The sequence below is a fragment of the Equus asinus genome, chromosome X (assembly GCF_041296235.1).
Source record: "Equus asinus isolate D_3611 breed Donkey chromosome X, EquAss-T2T_v2, whole genome shotgun sequence".
Lineage (NCBI taxonomy): Eukaryota > Metazoa > Chordata > Mammalia > Perissodactyla > Equidae > Equus > Equus asinus.
In genome coordinates this window covers 95,148,664-95,167,721 of record NC_091820.1, presented here as the reverse complement: position 1 = coordinate 95,167,721, position 19,058 = coordinate 95,148,664, and the positions used below count along the sequence as shown (strand labels likewise).

Below are 19,058 nucleotides of genomic sequence, written 5' to 3'. Positions count from 1 at the left end.
ATGCCCGGAGCAGCAAAACGTGCCCGCCGCGCTCGGTAAAATGGTCGCCTCTCCACGGCGCTCCGCCCACAGCCGCCTTCCCGCGCGCGCCCCCGCCCCCCCATTCGCCACGCTGACCACGCCCCCTCCGCAGCGCCGAGAGCAGACCCCGCCCCCGGCCGCCAGGCCCCGCCCCCCGGCCGCCAGTCCCCGAGGACCTCGGCCTGGTCCATTTCCGGAAGCGAATGTACTGCTGGCATGGCGGGGGCTGGGATCGAGGGTCTCTGAAAAGCGGGAAGCGAGAGGGAGAAATCGATTCTTATCAAACTCTGTCTTAGCCCTCTTGAGGCCCCCTGCCTGACCCTTGCCCCGCCTCTCAGCGGGCTTGCGGTAGGGAAAGGGGTCTACGAGCAGAGGAGCGAGAGAAGGGACCCTCTCCTGGCTGGACCCAGCGCTGGTCACCGCCACCCTCACCACCCAGGTCCCAGAGTGGATCTGAGCCGTGTCCTTCTCTTCCCTCGCCAGACATCATTTCCTCCCCCACGCCAGCATCCTGTTTCTTTTCCACAAAGTTGATTCTCACCCTCCCTGAGACTCAGTTTCCTCATCTCTAAAGTGGGGATGGCATTGACATGTAATGACCTCGAGTGTTTGAGAAACAAGCCCTGTGCAAAGGAGGGAGGCAGGAAGAGGGAGGGAGAGAGGAAGTAAGAAAAAGGACCCTAGAAAAGGCTCCTCACGATATGCCGGCAGATGTCCTAATTAGTGTATTGGTCAGACAAAGCACTGGAATAGATAAACAGTTCAGAAAATAATTACTGAATAAATTACACTGATTCTCAGATGTTGTCTCTCAATACCCATCTCTTCCTTAAGAAGCGCAACATTCTTTTTTCAGACTGCTGGTGGCTGGTGGGAGGTATGTCCTGTGCATCTGTCTGTGCAGATCACTGCTAGGGGGACGGGGGCTTCCAGACAGGCTTTAGGTACAAGCTAACCCCTCACCTCCCCAATGAGGTCCTGCACCCGGCTAACCTGGCGATCCCATGGACTTGCCTCCTTTGCATTCATTTTACAAGACTGAATTTTGGTCTGTGTGGAGGCAGGTTGTGAAATGGCCCTTGAGACACTCCCAGTATCAGGCACAGCAAGTGGAATTGCATTCCATCTGCAGCTGTTTTGCAATAGCCCTCGAGGCCCGTCTTGGAGAAATCTTTGTTTTTGCTGACAGCCTCGGAATTCTCCCTGATGGAAAAGGACCTTGATTTGGAAACAGCTTTGCAACGCATTTTCCTATCAGTTTGCAGGGGTGGGCAGTACAGAAGATGTGCCACACTTACAGATAGGATTGTCTCTGGTTTAGTGACCTCCTTTATGATTGGACGAATGAATGCAGGAACAAACGAGTGGGTGAATAGCGGAATCCATGCATAAGCCAGTGGTTCTGAGCAGCAGAATAACCCGGAAGGCTTGTTAAAACACAGAGTTTGGGCCCCACTGCCAGAGTTTCTGATTCAGTCGGCCTGGAACGGGGCCTGTGACTTTGCATTTCTAACAATCTCCCAGGTCGTGCTGGTGCTGATGGTCCAGGAACCACAGCCTGAGAACCACTGGCATAAGCCATCAGTGGAGACCCCATTAGGCCATGATTTTTGTGGCTGCAGACTTTCAGCCTTATCCTGCCAAGTGACTCACTACTCTCCTGGGTAGTGTTAGATTTTAGAGAGAGGTGTTGTGTGAGTGTGTGTTTGCACGCGCATGTGTGCATCTGTGCTGCTGTCCCGACAGGTACTGTTGTCCCTTTCCACATCTCTAGTACTGATCGCTGACCTTCTCCAGGGTCTCTCTCTTTTGACTGCTTCCCTGAGCCCTTCTGAGTATTCTCATCCAGCGATGAGGAAGCAAATATCTTTGATCTCAGGGTTCAGCCAATCCTTTCCTGGGATTTGGTGACATCTAGTGGCTAACCAGAGAATCTTTGCTCATAGTTAGAGAACGTTCTGGAAAATTAACTGGGCAGCCTGGAAAGCAAAAACACCTACTTGTGAATCCTCTGAGAAAGGTTTCCTGGAGGGCTTAGGAGGACAAGGTAACGACTGCTTCAGTATGACACGAGTCAAAATGGATTTCTTGCTCTCTTGGCAGCTATGACAGAAATTAGAAGTCATCCTAGAATCTCAAATCACCTCCCACTGTATCCTCAGTGTGAATTACTTCCTAGAAATGGTGCTCAATAAAAAGTGTCCTTGAATAAAGTGAAGTCAGGTCATACCAATTTGATATTTGCTTCCCGTCTCAGCATTTCACTGGGCCCCAAGCTCTAGCAGACTAAGGATAACAGTCCACTTCCAGGCTGGTCAGGAGATCTACAAAGAGATCTGTACAAGTTTATGGGCAGCTGTACTAACTCAGGGCATCCAGACCTGAAGGTCATTGAGAGGTGTAATTAACAGCCATTACGATGTGGGCAGAAGTGTGCGATAACCCGATTCAGAAGCGTTGTAATTCCCCATGGGAAGTGCAAGGTGTTGCAAATAATCATACACAATTTGTACTTTAATGGAAAGTTTAAACTACTTTTACAGGATTGGAGGCGAGGCAATCAGGAATCATGAAGGAAGCGGCTTCTTAAAGTTGCTATTTTGGGGTTTGTACAGGCCTTCAGCCATTAGAGAGCTGTAATAGGTCTCAAAATGTGGTCCTGAACCAGCGGCATCAGATTCTTAAGCACCACTCCAGAACGACCGAAACTCTAGGAGTGGAGCCCAGTAATCAATATTTTAACAAGCCCTGCAAGATGATTCTGGTGCACACTAACGTTTGAGAACCACTGCTTTAAAACAAGCCTTAAATGCCCTGAAAAACGTTAAAGGGTGCTAAGAGACTCTATTAATGAATTCATGGAGGAGACAATTATTTCTACAACATAGGCCTACTTCTTTTTTAAAACATAACAAGCTGTCTTAGATCTTCTAATTTATGGTTAAATGAAAGAAGATTACTTATTTGCTTTCACTTCTTTGCGTTTTGAAGAAGTACAAAAGCTACTTGTCTTGATAAAGTACAAAGCTAGATAAACCTAGATAGTCCTGTGGACATAATGATAAGTTCAGAAACAAACAGAAAGAAGCTCCACCTCAGTATTAATCAAAGAAATACAAATTAAAATAGTAACAGGATACCATTTTTCAACTAACAAATAGGCCAAGATCAAGAAGGATAATGTGCATCATTGAGAAGACTATGGGGGGGGGGAATTAAAAAAAAACACACACTCCTGGTGGAAACACCAACTACCATAATCTTTTTGATAATACAAATCAAATGCCTTAAAAATGTGGTGGGGAGCCCCAGCCCCAAGGCCGAGTGGTTATGTTCACACGCTGCGCTTCGGTGGCCCAGGGTTTCGCCGGTCCAGATCCCAGGCACGGACCTAGCATTGCTCATCAAGCCATGCTGAGGCAGTGTCCCACACTGCAGAACTAGAAGGACCTACAACTAGAATATACAATTATGTATTAGGGGGCTTTGGGGAGAAGACGGGGAAAAAAAAGATTGGTAAGGATGTTAGCTCAGGGCCAATCTTTAAAAAAACGAAAAAGTGTGGACCTTTGACTCAGCAATTCCACTTTCAGGAATGTATCTTAGAAATAATTAATGATATATGCAATGATGTATGTATAAAGATGCTAGTGTATGCTTATAATAATTAAAAAACTAAAAACAATTTAAATTTCAACAGAGGATAGTATAAAAGAAATGGCTCATATGATAGAACATAATAAAAATCAAGCTGTACAAGATTGTATTTCCAGTTTTTAAAAGGAAGATTTATTTAACAAGTTTCACTTAGTACAATACATCTAATGGAAATCACAATACAAGGAAAGATTTAAATGAAAGCCTCAGAATTTCATACAAACGACACGACCAAACTCCTAAAGTATTGGTATTACATCTCAAAGTTGTCCCAGATCTTTAAAAAAAAAAAAAGTAAAAGTGTACACTCACGTGCCTTACAGGATATTAAACCGAAAAGCTAGAATTAACAAACATGCCAAATGTTTTCACTTTGAATCGTAGACACAGCTCCTATAGTTGAGTTTTACAGAAAAGCATGTTTCTCAACATGCATCCAAAGGTTTCAATGTATTGTGGTATAAGAGCAACATTTAACATAAGTGAAACTGCTTTAACCTAAATACGCTTACTGCTTAGGTACACTCCTACAACATAACTAACTTGAGGAAAGCTGAAAATTGTTTTAACAGTTATGGTCAATACTGAACTTTGTTTATTACATCCTAGATGAATGTTTCAGTGTTCGAAATTACTGAGCTTGAAGTTTTAAAACAATCTTGACTTCCACTTTACAGTAAGCATGAATCACAAGCCTGTAATGCAAAACTGTTAAACTTAATTTTTGTTTTCTTAAAAAAAGAGAAAGAAAAAGAAAGAAAGAGAAAGAAAGAAAGCTGACCAAGAGTGATCAGAATCAATGATATTTCCCAGTTACCAATCATACTGGATATGCTAGACATCCCTCCCGTTCTATTCAGCTCCCATAAACGCACAGCTTTTATTCCGGAGTAGCTGTTTACTGCCCCTTCCCTGCCTAGGCGAGGTTGGACTGGTAATCACTGGAGTTCTCCTGCAGAACTTGGTCATAACCACTCATACTGCTCTGACCACCATAACCACCTCCGTAACCACCACTCAGCTGCTGGCTAGCAGGACCCCCATAACTAGACTGATTGGATAAGCCCATCCCTCCCATCATTTGGCTACCATACGCACCACCACTTGCCCCTGCTGTAGAATTCAAAAAGAGCTCTACATAGCTGTGATCGTAAGCCCCCCCGCTTGTTCCTGCAGTAGAATTCAAGAAAAGCTCCACATATCTGTGTTGCATATTAGCTTTGTCTTTTGCCATAGCTGCCACAGCATCTTCATGAGTAGCAAATTCAACGTCTGCCTCCCCAGTAACTCTGCCATCGGGTCCAATTTCAATGTGTACTCTCATGGGGTTAAGAGGTGAGAAAAAATTGTAAATATCATTCTCAGTGGCTCTGTAAGGTAACCCCCTCATGTGTACACAGTGCCCTGTGGTGCTCTGGAAACTGGACCCACCATCTCCATATCTATGATCAGACATTCCCGAAAAGCAGTAATTGAGGTCTCTTCCAAATCTATCAGACCCAAAGCCGTACCCATCATTATAGCCACCGTAATCATCATAGCCTCCATACCCTCCACCATAGGCACCCCGCCTCATCCTTTCAAATCCAGCCCCTCTGCCAATGCTATTATACCCTCTGCCAGCCCCCGGCCTATCATAGGGACCCGGCCGCTGCATAGCCATGAGCTTTCGAGGGGGGTCATAGTGGGTTCGGACTTCAGCTCGGCTACTCTTGAAGATCTCAATGTACCTGTGCCCTATTCTTTCCTTGTGTTTCTTTAAGGCCTTTTCAGCTATCTCCTGTGAAGCAAACTGCACAAAGGCCTCCCCTGTGCTCCGCCCCTGAAAGTCCACCGGCAGTGTCATCCCATTTGGCACAATTTCCAACCCTGAAAAGAACTGAACAATCTCTTCCTTGCTACAGCCAAATGGGAGTCCTCTAAGCCGGACGAAGCCATCGTTGGCAGTATCAGGACTATTCGGACCTGTATGCTTCAACACCCAATCCATTTCAACACTGTTGGACTTGAATACTTCAACATATCTGTGTCCCATGGTTTCTCTGTCCTTCTTCAAAGCCAATTTCACTTCATCTTCAGATTCAAGTTCGACAAATGCTTCACCGCTTGGTCTGCCTTCTCTGGTGTAGATGAAACGAATGCCAGATGTGCCATTTTGGATTTTGCAATCGGAGAAGAAGCGCATCACTTCGTCAGCTGAGCAGGACCAGGGTAGGCCCCTGACCTTCACCACGAACCCCTCCCTGCCTTCTGTGCTCAGCATCATGGTGACTGTTGGGCTCTTGGTGGCAAACTCAGCTCAACGCAATTTCGGTATACCTGAAAAAAATTAGAAAACTATTGTCATGGAAAAATGTTCAGGATACATAGAGAAAAAAGCAAACTATTAATACAAAACAATTACACTAAAAGCTTTTTTGTAAAACATTCATATAAACAAGACGACTGCACCAAATTTCTAACTCATTCATTTATTCAACGATTACTTATTCAATACCTATTATGTGTTGGATACCAATAATGGTGGTTATTTCTGGGTGGTAGGATTATGGGAGCTTTTTGTTTCAGGGAATGCTTTCTTTGGACACTTCTATATGTTCTAAGTTTTCTGCGTTGACCATATATTAACATTATAGTCAGAAAATACAGGGGCTGCCCCCTGGCCAAGTGGTTAAGTTCGCACGCTCCGCTTTGGTGGCCCAGGGTTTCGCCGGTTCGGATCCTGAGCATGGACATGGAACCGCTCATCAAGCCATGCTGAGGTGGCATCCCACATGCCACAACTAGAAGGACCCACAACTAAAAATACACAACTATGTACAGGGGAGCTTTGGGGAGAAAAAGGAAAAATAAGATCTTAAAAAAATATTTTAAAAAAGAAAAGAAAAGAAAAAGGCATAAAAAACAGCAACAAAATCGGTGAAAGACGTCAACATATCAAACATGGCTATATCTGATTACATAAAAATGAAAAACTTCATTGCATCCAAAGTAAGATTAAACAGAATTAAAAACAAACAATATACTTGAGAAGATACCTTCAACAAATACACGAATACCCTTATTATATAAAGAACTCATGCAAATTAATAAAATCAAGGAGATAGTAAGGCCTAAGAGATAAATGGAAAAAAGACATTATGGGGAATTCACGCATTCACTTTATGTTTTTCAGTTGCCAGGTCCAGTACTTGGCTCTGGCATACAAGGATCAATAAGCCCAGAAAGGCCTTATGGTCCTACAGGGGCACTGTACATCTTTACTAAAGACAAAGGGCAAATAAACATTATCCCTGCTACGAGAGAATTCCATGTAGGGTGAAAGGGTGGTATAAAGCAGGGATTGGTTAGGCAATTCTATCAGTTGGCGCAGAATGGTCAAATGAAACAGACTAACAGGTTCAGGGATCCGTGAACAAATTCTAAAAATTATGATGGAGCATACAATAGGAGGCGGCAAAGGAAGAGATAAAGGCTGGCAAGGTAGAGATCACATCCCAAAGGCCTTATTTGATAGACAAAGGCCAGGGACCTTTTAAGGGTTTTAAACACGGGAGTCAAGGGAAGGGAGTGACGTCATCAGAACCTTTTCAGATAGATCGCCCTGGCAACAGTGTAGCACTCAAACAGAGGGGGTTGTGGTGACACGAGCAAGATCAGTTAGAATCTCAGTCTCTCAGAGACATGTTAAGGGATTCACCAAAGGCAACAACAGTTTAAAAAACACAGGAAAGATGTGACCTACACATTCAAAGCAGTAGACTCTGCGGGACTTGATAAGATTAAATATAGGGGGAATACAGAGATGAGGACACAGGAGAGGAGTCTGGGAAATGTTCAAACCTCATCAATCATCAGAAATGCAAATTAAAACCAGAATTAATGGCCACTTTTCACCCATCAAGATAGTAAAAATTAAGCAGTGAGGATAAGTCAATGCTGACATTCAAGGTTCACAAACTAATACACTCTTAGAGGAGTAAAAGTTGATCCAGTATTTCTGGAAAGCAACTTGGAAATATGTATCATGCCTTTTGATATAGTAAATCTACTTCAGGTTATGTGCCCTAAGGAGATGATCTGAAATTCACACAACGATTTATGGAACTATATATTCTTTGCAAGGTATTTTATTAAGAAAGATAGACTATTACACACAATTTAAAGGTTACAAAAATATTTAGCAACATGAAAAATTACTTGTGCTATAATCTTACGTGACCCAAGATCACAGCTACTTTATAATCTCAACTATGTAAAAAATATATGTTCACATATCCTTCCACCCTGCTAGAATTCCTTCCAGGAAGCTGGTCAACAGAAATACTCTCAAATGTTCAATGCAGCACTGTTAGTAACGGCAGAAAATTAGAAAGCTAACTAGCCATTAACAGGAGAATGGCTGAATGAATTACACTTTATCCTTAAAATGGAATGATATGCAGCTGTTAAAAAAAAGACCTGCCCTGAGCTACGAAGATGCTCAAAATATATTAAATGAAAGAATATGCATAGTATGATCCTGCTTATTTTAAAGTATAAGCATGCATGTATATATATATGTAAATGCATATAAGATGATCCAGAGGCACATGATACAAACTTGTTTTTTAAGAAAAGAAGACCGGGAGGGGAGAAGAGTGAAGTGGATTTTCACTTTTTATCCTATGTACTTCTATATAGTTTTAATTTTTAAAAATCACTGTAACTGGAATAAAAAAACAATGTTAGAAAAAAATATATGCTTGACAAATATGTCAAATGTTAATAGTGATTACTCTGAATGGTGAGTTTACAGCTTTTTCAATTTGATTTTTCAATTTTTTGTGCATTCTTAACTTTCTACAGAGAAAGGAATTACTTTTATTTCAGCAAAAAAATAACATAAAACAAAATGTTTGTTTTTCTGGGATTTGGTATAACAAATTTTATAAAACTTTTTAATTTTGTATGTGGATGGCTTACCTGACATAGTTTGGAGACACTGGGCCTCTTGGAAAGAAAGTACAAAGTGTAAAAACTGACATAAAACTACAGCAAGGATTCAACAAACATTCGCTAATTGCCTATTATGTGCCTGGCACACTGCATCTGCGGTGATAACAAGTCTTCCTATAAACATCTTTCGGTCTGAGTGACAGATTTACGGGCTGTATTTTTGCCTGCCTAAGCTCTTGGATGACCCATCCCATTCAATGTCCCCGCAGCACTCTAGGCCTTAGCATCACCTCTGTAGTGGCAGGGAGGTTCTGCTTCGTTACTGTTATCTCCTGGGAAGGCCACCAGGGCTCTGTTGGCTGAAGTAGGAACGAGGATTCCATCTGCGAGTTAAGAATTTGTGTATGTATATGTGTGCTATACACATACTTTCTATACACCACAATGCTGAGTAGTTATCTCCGAGTGATGAATTACTTGTATTTTTCAAATTTAGAGTATACTGTTATTTTTCGAATGTTCAAAATTGAACATGTAGGTTATTGTTATAAGCAGAAAAATAAACGTTATTTAAATATTCAATTCAATAAAAACATTTATTGGGCGCCTCTGTCACACACGCAGCATTTGCCTGGATGTGCCTCCCCCTACAGACAATCAGGCAGTGGAGACTGAGTGCCTGAATGGATGGACCAGCACTCAGACCACTGGTCTCAATATCTGTTTTTCCTAATCCAGGGACGTGGTTTTCAAACGTTTTTCACCTTACGTTTTCTCTTAAGAGTCCCCTGAGACCCGCCCAGACAGACAGATAGACAAAAACACACACACAGTCACGAACGTCCACCATTTCCCCACCAGGCGCAGCAAAGACGGCTTCCCGGCACTGAGATGGGGGAGGGGGAAGCGGGGGAGGGGAAAGCAAGCAACGAAAAAGGCGGAGGCGGCCCGAAGACCCCGCTCTGGTCTCCATCATCACCACCCCCGGGGCCCCAGTTCCCACCCACACACCAACCTCTAACGATACCGGATAATTTTCCTCCTTCTTCCCTCAAACGGCTATAGCGAGATGGTAGACGACGACCAGAACTAGTTCTGCTCACGTAAGCGATTGATCACGTGAGCACCTACGTCATGTGAGATCTCGGTCACGTGAGCAACTCTCGGCTTAAACTCGGGATCACTCAAGTACCGCACTTCCTTCTGGTATGGAAATAGAGAAGGCCCCCGTCGAGAAAGGAAGAAGATGATTGGTTACGGTGCGTCTTCCGCGACTGATCATTGGTCCGCCTCTGGATAACCGTCCGAGTTGCCTGAGAAACAATACCGTCATTATTTAAGAACTCCCCGGTGATTGGTCCGCCCCTAAGGTTAAACTTAAAAGCCCAGGTTACCCATGGAAGTCTGTACTGCCTGATGACAGGGACGATGAACCTGAGGAGCAGAGCCCACCTGCTGGGCTGCGTGCTGGGGCTCCGCTCCCTGGCCCTGGTACTCTGGGGCATCCCTGGGGCCAGGGCCCTGGACAATGGCTTGGCGATGACCCCCACCATGGGCTGGCTGCACTGGGAGCGCTTTATGTGCAACACTGACTGTGAAGAAGACCCGGATTCCTGTGTCAGGTATCAGAGATATTGGGTACCCCCTTCCCTTGGCCTTTCCGTGTGTTTGTGTGGCTGTCTTGGAGGGATGGAGGGTCTCAGCGGGAACATTTAGGCCCGAGGGAGAGCTCCCCTACTGGTGCTTTTTTATCCCCAGCAACTGCCCTGGGTGGGAACTAGCCCTAAACTTTCTCCTTGTGACCCGTTCTAGAGTAGGGGTCAGGCCAGCGGCCCCTGCTTCTCCGTCTCTCAATGCGCGACCATTCAGCTAGGGACTTTCTCCATTTTACCATCCAGTTCCGTTCAGACCCTTCTCGTGAGCTGCTGCGCTACCTCTGCTGGGTACTGGCAGTGAGCACAGCCGCGGTGAGTAGGGGAGACGGAGGACAAAGATGCCCGCCATTTCTTCTCCTTTTTGGGTCACGGGTTCCTTGGCTGTAACTCGAGGGAGTTTAGAGAGACCATGGAGTCTCGGAGATCTCCCCACCACCTTGCCTTTCAGTGTGGCGTCTGGCTGGAGGAACTTTCTATATCGAAGGCGAGGGTTGAGGCTGGATAAGACAGGTATTGAACCCATCAGATCCACACATTCTTTGTAAATTGAGATAACTCTTACCTCACAGAGCCAACTCGGAAGAATCTGTAAAATAGTTCTTATTTGTCAGAGGTGAGCTTTCAATGAGATAGCCCATTTGAAATACATAGCACAGCGCAGTGCCTGATCCCTCAATTAGGCAGATAGAACAAATGTTCTTAACTGGAATCCATGGGGAAATTAATGCAAATCTGCAAATATGAGTATGTGTGTGTTTCTGGAGAGAGGATCTTAGCTTTGTTCAGATTCTCAAAGGGATCACTGATCTAGAAAAGGTTAAGAATCACTGATAGTTATTGTTAAAAACATAATAAAGACACCCGTGGTGCAGAGGTCATGGTACATCCCACTGCCCATAAGTTATTCCATAAATGGCTTTACAGATGAAGTCAGGATGTTAGTCAAACATGACAGTTAATTGGCCTTCTAAGTTTCAGACTAAGTCCATTGTGACCCTGGGGTAAAGTGTGTAGCAACTGTGCCCATCACGTTTCTTTTTGTCTCTTCCTTTTTTTCTAAGTGGTGGTTGTCCTCTTTTTGTATCTGATTATAAAATTAATGCATAATCTTTGCAAAAAATGTTGATAGTAAAGAAGAGTATAATGAAAATAAAGATTCTCCTCATTCCAGCACCCAGAAATAATCATGGTTAAAATGTTAATATGTGACCTTGCAATTTTCTTCTATGTAAATAAAAACACAGATTTCTTTTTATTATTTTCTATAAAAATGAGATCATGTTTATGTTGTTGAGTGTTAACAAGACTCTGAAGTCTGCTTGCCTAGGTTAAAATTGTAGCTTATCATTACTTAGTCATGTAACCTTGGGCAAATTAGTTACCTTTTCTAAATGTAAGCAGAGTAGAGTGCCTGGCGTAGAATAAGAGCTTCATAAATGCAAATTGTGTGTAAATACCATAATTTATTTATGCAATCTCCTGTTGATAGCTAGTCAGGCTCTTCAATTTTATTTTTATTTATTTTTGTGTGTGTAAGGAAGATTGGCCCTGAGCTAACATCTGTTGCCAATCTTCCTCTTTTTGCTTGAGGAAGATTGTCGCTGAGCTAACATCTGTGCCAGTCATCCTCTATTTTTTGTGGGACACCACCACAGCAGTGCTAGGTCCGCGCCTGGGATTCGAACCTGCGAACCCCAGGCTGCCTAAGTGGAGTGCCCAAACTTAACCACTACGCTGCTGCCGAGCCGGCCCCTTAAATTTTTTATTATTGTGAACAAACCTATGGTAACCATGCTTGTACATCATCTCAGTCTTTTTCCTTAGAAGTCTAATTACAAGGTCCAAAGGTATGCTCATTTTGTTACATATCAGATAAACTATCCTCCCCAGAAGTTTTCCAGATGCACATTCCCAACAACAGTGTATGAGAGTGCCTGTTCCCCACACCCTGACCAAAAGTGCATTTTTGTCATTCTTTTAAAACTTTGCGAATCTTGTAGGTGTTTTTATTTTCATTTTTTTAATTACTAATAAGGTTGAACATCTTTTCATATGTTAAATTGGTTCTTTGCATGGTTTCTTTTATGGATTGCCTGTTTGTGCTAGCTCCCTATTTTTCAATTGGAAAATGTTTTTGTGGTTTGTTTTTTTCTCTGTCATACACTGTGAATATGGTAGTTCTTGCTGTATGTTGGTTTTGATACCTATGTGTCAAACATCAACTTTTTTCTTTATGATTTCTGGCTCTAGCATCATGTTGAGAAAGTCCTTTCCTACGTGAAGATTATATAGTCACCTACATTTTCGACTAGTATTTTCATGGATTTTTAAAAATATTTCAATCTTTAATCCACCTGGACTTTATTGCCCTATAAAGAGTGCCACATTTATTTTATTTTTTTTTCTTTTTTTCTCCCAAAGTACCCCAGTACATAGGTGTGTATTTTTAGTTGTGGGTCCTTCCACTGTGGCATGTGGGATGTCGCCCCAGCACGGCCGATGAGCGGTGCCATGTCCGTGCCCAGGATTCAAACTGGCGAAGCCCTGGGCCTCTGAAGCAGAGCGTGCCAACTTAATCACTCAGCCACGGGGCTGGCCCTGGAATGCCACATTTAATATATACTGAATTCCATGGTACCAGATGGCTGGAAGGCTCTCTTTCTGAAGTTTCTCTTTAATTCCATTGATCTGTGTATTCTAATGCTACTGGTACTACACCAGCTTCATTTATCTTTTGTAGAATGTTTACGTGTTTAATCTTTTAGGTGAACTTTTTGAATCATGTTGCCAAGTTCCTTAAAATGTCCTTTTGGGATTTGTTCAGGGTTTTGTTAAATGTATAAAGGTGTGCAGGGAGAATTAGCTTCTTTTTATTACTGAGTTTTCTTATCCAAGAGCAACATAATGTCCCTCCATTTATTCAAATCATTTGGAAACATGATAATTTTATTCATACGGGCTCTGCATATATCTTAAATGTATCTCTAGGTATTTCAGGTTTTTCTCTTGCTTTTTTGGTTGCTCTTGTGAATGGTATCTCTTTCTCCAAATAGATTATTGTTGATATCTAAGGAAGCTGATGATTATGTTGACTTTGTAGTTTCTTACTTTACTGAACTTTTAGTTTTAATAACCTTTTCAATTTCATGTCGTATTTCTCTTCTCATTTTAATTGTTTGGGGTTCTTAGGGTGGAAGTCTTAAGAGGGGAGGGGAGGGAGAAGAAAAAGGTCCCAGTTCATTTTACCTTGCATTGGTTGTGATTACTACTGAACTATTACTGAGTTGAAAAAAATTGTAAAACCCCAAGGTGCCTAACACAAATAGGAGTACCCAACCATTTGTTTAATGAATTGTAATGATTCTTGGAATTTCTCTTTCAGTGAGAAGCTCTTCATGCAGATGGCAGACCTCATGGACTCAGAAGGCTGGAGGGATGTAGGTTATGAGTACCTCTGCATTGATGACTGTTGGATGGCTCCCCAAAGAGATTCAAAAGGCAGACTTCAGGCAGACCCTAAACGCTTTCCTGGTGGGATCCGCCGCCTAGCTGATTATGTGAGTTTATAGATAATTCTCTTTTTCATTCAGGAGACTGTAAGCACCTCTGTACCAAAGCTTGTTCAGAAAAATTTAGAAAGCAAAATAGCTGGTGTCATCTGAACATTGATTGTAAGGCTTATCATGTGGAATTTTCATCCTATCAGCAGATAGATGTTTTGCAATAGCTCTTGAGGCCCATCTTGGAGAAGTTCTCCTTTTGCTGATACCACTGAATTCTCTAGGAGGAAAAAGGAACTTGGTTTTTGACATGTATGCATATATCTCCGTATAAGTTTTAAGCAGCTATTGCAATTGTGCTATAAACTAGAATTTTAGAAGACAGAAGGAATATATTCTGGAGATTGTTAAAGAATAATAGAGCCAGACACTACTCAAAGGCAATGAGGACAGATTTTATTCAGTACTATTGCTATAGGGGAAAGAGCTGAGCTCCGTTCCAAATACAACAAAGGCAAGTGGGGATTTATAGCCAAGGAGCAGATTGAGGGGGTCAGTGGATGAAAACTTAACTAAGAGGAAATATCAGAAAGAGAGGGATTCTTGCGAAAAGCAGGCCAAAGACTGAGACATCAAGGGTGGGGGATGAGGAACTTGATCGGATATCAAGTGTAGGGGACGACTTAGCAGGATGTTTGCTACAACTGGACGCAGAAGGCAAGGTTGAGGCCTACTTGAGAAATGGACTCAAAGGAGCCTAACTAAGGTTTGGTCAAGGAGAGAGTCTTTGTCCAGATAAATCTGCCATCGCCCTGGAGAGGTAACTTTTAGGATCCCATCAGAGGAAGATTTGAGCGACTGATAGCTTTCCCTTCAGTTCTGTGCTATAGCTTACATGTAGTTTGAACTCTGCAGAATTGGAGACTTTGCTCTTTCTCCCCCAACAAATTCATCTAGATAATTTTGGGGGCTTGTGAAAAAAGAAAAAGCCACTGATACTTGGTGCAGTGTACTTGTCTCTGCCCCCAGCCTAGAGTGGTTCTCTCTTTCTACTTCTTGATTGTTCTTCTCCTATGGTGACTCCTTCCTCTCATTTCAGGTCCATGGCAAAGGACTGAAGCTAGGAATTTATGCAGATGTTGGAAAGCTAACCTGTGCAGGCTTCCCTGGGAGTTATGGATACTATGACATTGATGCGAAGACCTTTGCTGACTGGGGAGTAGATCTGCTGAAATTTGATGGTTGTCACTTTGACACTTTGGTAGATTTGGCAGATGGTATGTTTCATTCAAGAGATTTAGCCATGAGTAAAGGGAAAAACTTTAAGGCCAAGGTAACTGAGCATCCAAAGAACTAATCTTCACATTTTAAATACCCAGTCACAATACTGGAAGTAATTATTCTCAATGTGCCAGAGTTCCTACCTCTTCTCTTCCTTCAATTTGTCCATGCGTTCACTCATTCATGCATGTAAAATTCATACATGCCTAACCACGGCTAATATTGTGTCTTTTTAATTCAAGAGGACTGTGAGTCAATTACAAACAGTAATTGTAACTCTCCATAACATGACTTGGGAAAGCATCCAGATTGTCAAACAGTCACAGAGAAAGGAGCATCTTCATTCCTGCCTTTCCTTAATAAATGCACCTCCCGACAATCCCAGCAGTCCGGGAAGTACAAGACGCAATTTAAGCACAGAGCAGCCAACTGTCTCTGCTGCTCATTTAAAATATAAACATGCCTTTCCAGGCAGCCTCTTTTTAAAATATACAGCACCAACTGGAAAGTCCCTTTTTTCCCTTATTTTACCCATTGTTTTCTCATACAGGTTATAAGTACATGTCCTTGGCCCTGAACAGGACTGGCAGAAGCATTGTGTACTCCTGTGAGTGGCCCCTTTATATGATGCCCTTTCGTAAGGTGAGCTAGTGAGCCCAGGATCCAAAAGAGCCATGCTGATTTTCAGAACTTGAGAACAAAGGAGACAAAGGTCTCCTTTGAAGTCCAACCTTACTTAACAGTCTCATCCTACCATCTCCCCTAGGATCCAGCCACTTCTCACATTCCCCACTGCTATAATTGGAATCTAAGCTACCCTCACCTGGGAAGTCATCTTTGATTCTTCCCTGTGTCTCATGGTTCACAACCTAACCACCAGCAATCCTATCAGTCCTATCTACAAAAGATATCCTGAATCAGGCCACTCCTCTTCATCTCTGCTGCATCCACCTGGTCTTCCAAGCCACCATCATCTCCCTCCCAAACTGCTCTGACAGCCTGATCTCTCTACTTCCACTCTCCCCCTACCCCTGTGCATTTCCGAAGCAGCACTGGAGTGACCTTATTGAAATGTAAATGTAATCACATCACTCCCCTGCTTAAAACCCTTAATTGGCCTCCCGTTGCACTTGGAATAAAATCAGACTCCATTGATCTGGCCCTGGCCTGCCCCTCCAACCTCATTTCCCATCACTCTTTCCCTCACTGCACTGGTTTTCTTTCTGTTCCTCAAACACCCCCAAACCTATCGCTGCCTCCAGGCCTTTATGTTTACATTTTGTTTTCTGCCTAGTATGTTCATCCTCCAGGATTTTTAAATGGCTGACTCCTTAATTTTGAGGTCTTAGACCAAATGCCACATACTCAGATGGGTCTTCCCTACTCTAAAATAGCCCTCTATCCCTTCATTCTTTATCGCATTAACCAGTTCCGGTTCCTTCTAAGAGCTTAGCACTATATGGAATTATTTGTTGACTTGCTGATTCTGTCTCCCCCGCTAGAATGTAGGCTCCAGGAAGGCAGGGAACTTGTCTGACTTTATCACTGTATCCCTAGCATATGGTAAGTGTTGAATAATTACTTATTCAATATAAATATATTTATCTATTTGTATATTATTTATTTATAAATATATTTATATTATACATGTTATATTTATATTATAAATATATTTATATTAAATATAAATATATATTTATTTTATTGAATTCCTGTTATTTTCTTTTAATCTCTGCAAAATACTCTTACCTCTTTCTCAACATCTTTAACCTCGGATATTCCACCTGCCTAACTACAAACTTTTATTTATTCTATTTATATTCCTAGGATTCAGATTGCCTTATCCTATGCTTGATGAGTCCTGTGTAATTTTGCAGCTTTTATTTTTACTTAAGATCATTCTAGGGGCTGGCCTGGTGGTGCGGTGGTTAAGTTCGCATGTTCCGCTTGGGGTTTGCCAGTTCGGATCCCGGGTGCGGACATGGCACCGCTTGGCACGCCATGCTGTGGTAGGCGTCCCACATATAAAGTAGAGGAAGATGGGCATGGATGTTAGCTCATGGCCAGTCTTCCTCAGCGAAAAGAGGAGGATTGGCAGCAGTTAGCTCAGGGCTAATCTTCCTCAAAAAAAAAAGATCATTCTGGTTATTTCTGATTATAAAAGTAATACATGTTCATTTTAGAAAAGTTTGAAAATACAGTGAAGTGTGAAAAAAATTAAAATCCTCCATAATCCCAATACCTTGTTACTGTTTGGTAAATTTCCAGCATAAACTGTGTTAAAGCCATCTTAAGTAGAGATTTTAAGTTATATGGCCTACTTCTGCAGCAAACTTCTTAGAATGAAATTTCATTATATGATTTAGCTCTCCTCATGGAGACCTTTAATCTGTAAACTAAAGAGAAAGCTACTAGGGCCTCCCTTAAACTTGACTGTTTTCATCTCACAAGAATATTAGTAGAAAGTAAATAGGAGTAAACAGAAGAGTTATTTGTGTTTTCACAGCCCAATTACACAGAAGTCCGAGAGTACTGCAATCACTGGAGAAATTTTGCTGACATTTATGATGCTTGGCAAAGTGTAAAGAGTGTCTTGGACTGGACGTCTTCTAACCAGGAGAAAATTGTTGATGCCGCAGGACCAGGGGGTTGGAATGACCCAGACATGGTAAGAACCTGAGCCCCCCTGGTTCCACCCTGCACACTGAGCCTGTCTGGTACTTGACATTCAAGGTAAATTAGAAGGGAAGGCTCCTGGGAGCAGGCTTTATGTGCGAGTACTCCGTAGGGTGCCTTGGAAAGTGGCTGTTCTATCTGCGTCTAGGCAACTTGAAGAATATTTCTTCTGGCTCTTGAATTCTTACTTCATTCTTTGTCTCAGTTAGTGATTGGCAACTTTGGCCTCAGCTGGGATCAGCAAATAACTCAGATGGCCCTCTGGGCTATCATGGCAGCTCCATTATTTATGTCCAATGACCTCCGACAGATCAGCCCTCAAGCCAAAGCACTCCTTCAAGATAAGGATGTAATTGCCATCAACCAGGACCCCCTGGGCAAGCAGGGGTACCGGCTTAGAAAGGTATAGTAAATAATGTTCAATGGGAGAAAACAGGAATTGGCTGGGAACCTGTCCTCCTGCCTTCTAGTTTACAATTCATCCGAATGTTTATTTTACTTTAAGATGTGTGTACTTTAAGATGGCTTTATACCCAAGTGCCAAGCTTGTCTTGGGCCTAAATCTGTTGCATGAGAATAAGCACTGATCTTATGAGAATATTTTTTTTCATCTTGATATTATAATCAGTAATGAGGCTCCTTTTTGCTGGAATCAGTATTTACAAAACATGCTACTGAATAATTTTAATCTTTCCTAGAAGCGCTCAGATAGTTCTCACAATAAGACTGAATGCCACAAACAAGGCAGCTTACTGCCAGTTACCAAGCTATCACCCCGATTTTCTTGGCTTACTTTTCAGGAAGACAACATTGAGGTGTGGGAACGCCCTCTCTCGGACTTTGCCTGGGCTGTGGCGATGGTAAACCTGCAGGAGATTGGTGGACCTCGTTTTCATACCATCTCTCTTGCTTCCCTGGGTGGAGGACTGGCCTGTCTTCCTGCCTGCCTGATCACAGAGCTCCTTCCTGTGAAGGGAAAGCTTGGGTTTTATGAATGGACTTCAAGTTTAAAACTGCGAATAAATCCCACAGGCACTGTTTTGCTTCGGCTAGACAGAACAAACTAGATGGCATAAGAAAGCTTCCTTTAAAGTGTATATTTCGTTGACCAAGTGAATACCCCACTTCTACCTTGTCTTCCATTCCCACTTCAGCTGTTCTTTTATTTCCTTGAATAAAAATGTCCACAAGTGAGCTTTTTTAAAACTACTAAATGTATCTGAAGAGAACATTTTGGGGAAAAGCTTTTGAAACGAATGTTTAACTGCTGAGAAACAGCTGTAATTTATTGGGTACTTACTATGTGCCAGGCACCGTTCTAGAGGCCTAA

The 19,058-nt window shown here is 42.5% G+C and overlaps 2 protein-coding genes across 4 annotated transcripts; one reads left to right on the top strand and one right to left on the bottom strand.

Annotated features, from left to right (window-relative positions):
* Positions 1-3,782: 3,782 nt before the first annotated feature.
* On the bottom strand, positions 3,783-9,773 carry HNRNPH2 (heterogeneous nuclear ribonucleoprotein H2). 2 transcript variants are annotated; one of them, XM_014828562.3, is made up of 2 exons: positions 9,644-9,773; positions 3,783-5,997 (listed from the first exon to the last, which is right to left on the bottom strand). In XM_014828562.3, the coding sequence occupies exon 2, from the start codon at positions 5,942-5,944 to the stop codon at positions 4,595-4,597; it is 1,350 nt and encodes a 449-aa protein (XP_014684048.1). In that variant the 5' UTR covers positions 5,945-5,997; positions 9,644-9,773; the 3' UTR covers positions 3,783-4,594. The 2 variants fall into 2 exon arrangements, with proteins under 2 accessions (XP_014684048.1, XP_014684047.1); XM_014828561.3 differs by having other exon boundaries at positions 9,632-9,768.
* Positions 9,774-9,781: 8 nt separating this feature from the next.
* GLA (galactosidase alpha) lies at positions 9,782-18,934 on the top strand. 2 transcript variants are annotated; one of them, XM_014828563.3, is made up of 7 exons: positions 9,782-10,238; positions 13,654-13,828; positions 14,871-15,048; positions 15,603-15,694; positions 17,559-17,720; positions 17,934-18,131; positions 18,529-18,934. In XM_014828563.3, the coding sequence occupies exons 1-7, from the start codon at positions 10,033-10,035 to the stop codon at positions 18,793-18,795; spliced, it is 1,278 nt and encodes a 425-aa protein (XP_014684049.1). In that variant the 5' UTR covers positions 9,782-10,032; the 3' UTR covers positions 18,796-18,934. The 2 variants fall into 2 exon arrangements, with proteins under 2 accessions (XP_014684049.1, XP_044619521.1); XM_044763586.2 differs by lacking the exon at positions 17,934-18,131 and having other exon boundaries at positions 9,909-10,238.
* Positions 18,935-19,058: the final 124 nt, after the last annotated feature.

Excerpts from the sequence above, each read along its gene's own strand:
- HNRNPH2 (XM_014828562.3), bottom strand. The coding sequence starts at position 5,944 with ATGATGCTGAGCACAGAAGGCAGGGAGGGGTTCGTGGTGAAGGTCAGG.
- GLA (XM_014828563.3), top strand. The coding sequence starts at position 10,033 with ATGACAGGGACGATGAACCTGAGGAGCAGAGCCCACCTGCTGGGCTGC. Across the intron at positions 10,239-13,653 it reads GACCCGGATTCCTGTGTCAG|TGAGAAGCTCTTCATGCAGA; the intron begins GTATCAGAGATA and ends TTTCTCTTTCAG. Across the intron at positions 18,132-18,528 it reads AGGGGTACCGGCTTAGAAAG|GAAGACAACATTGAGGTGTG; the intron begins GTATAGTAAATA and ends CTTACTTTTCAG.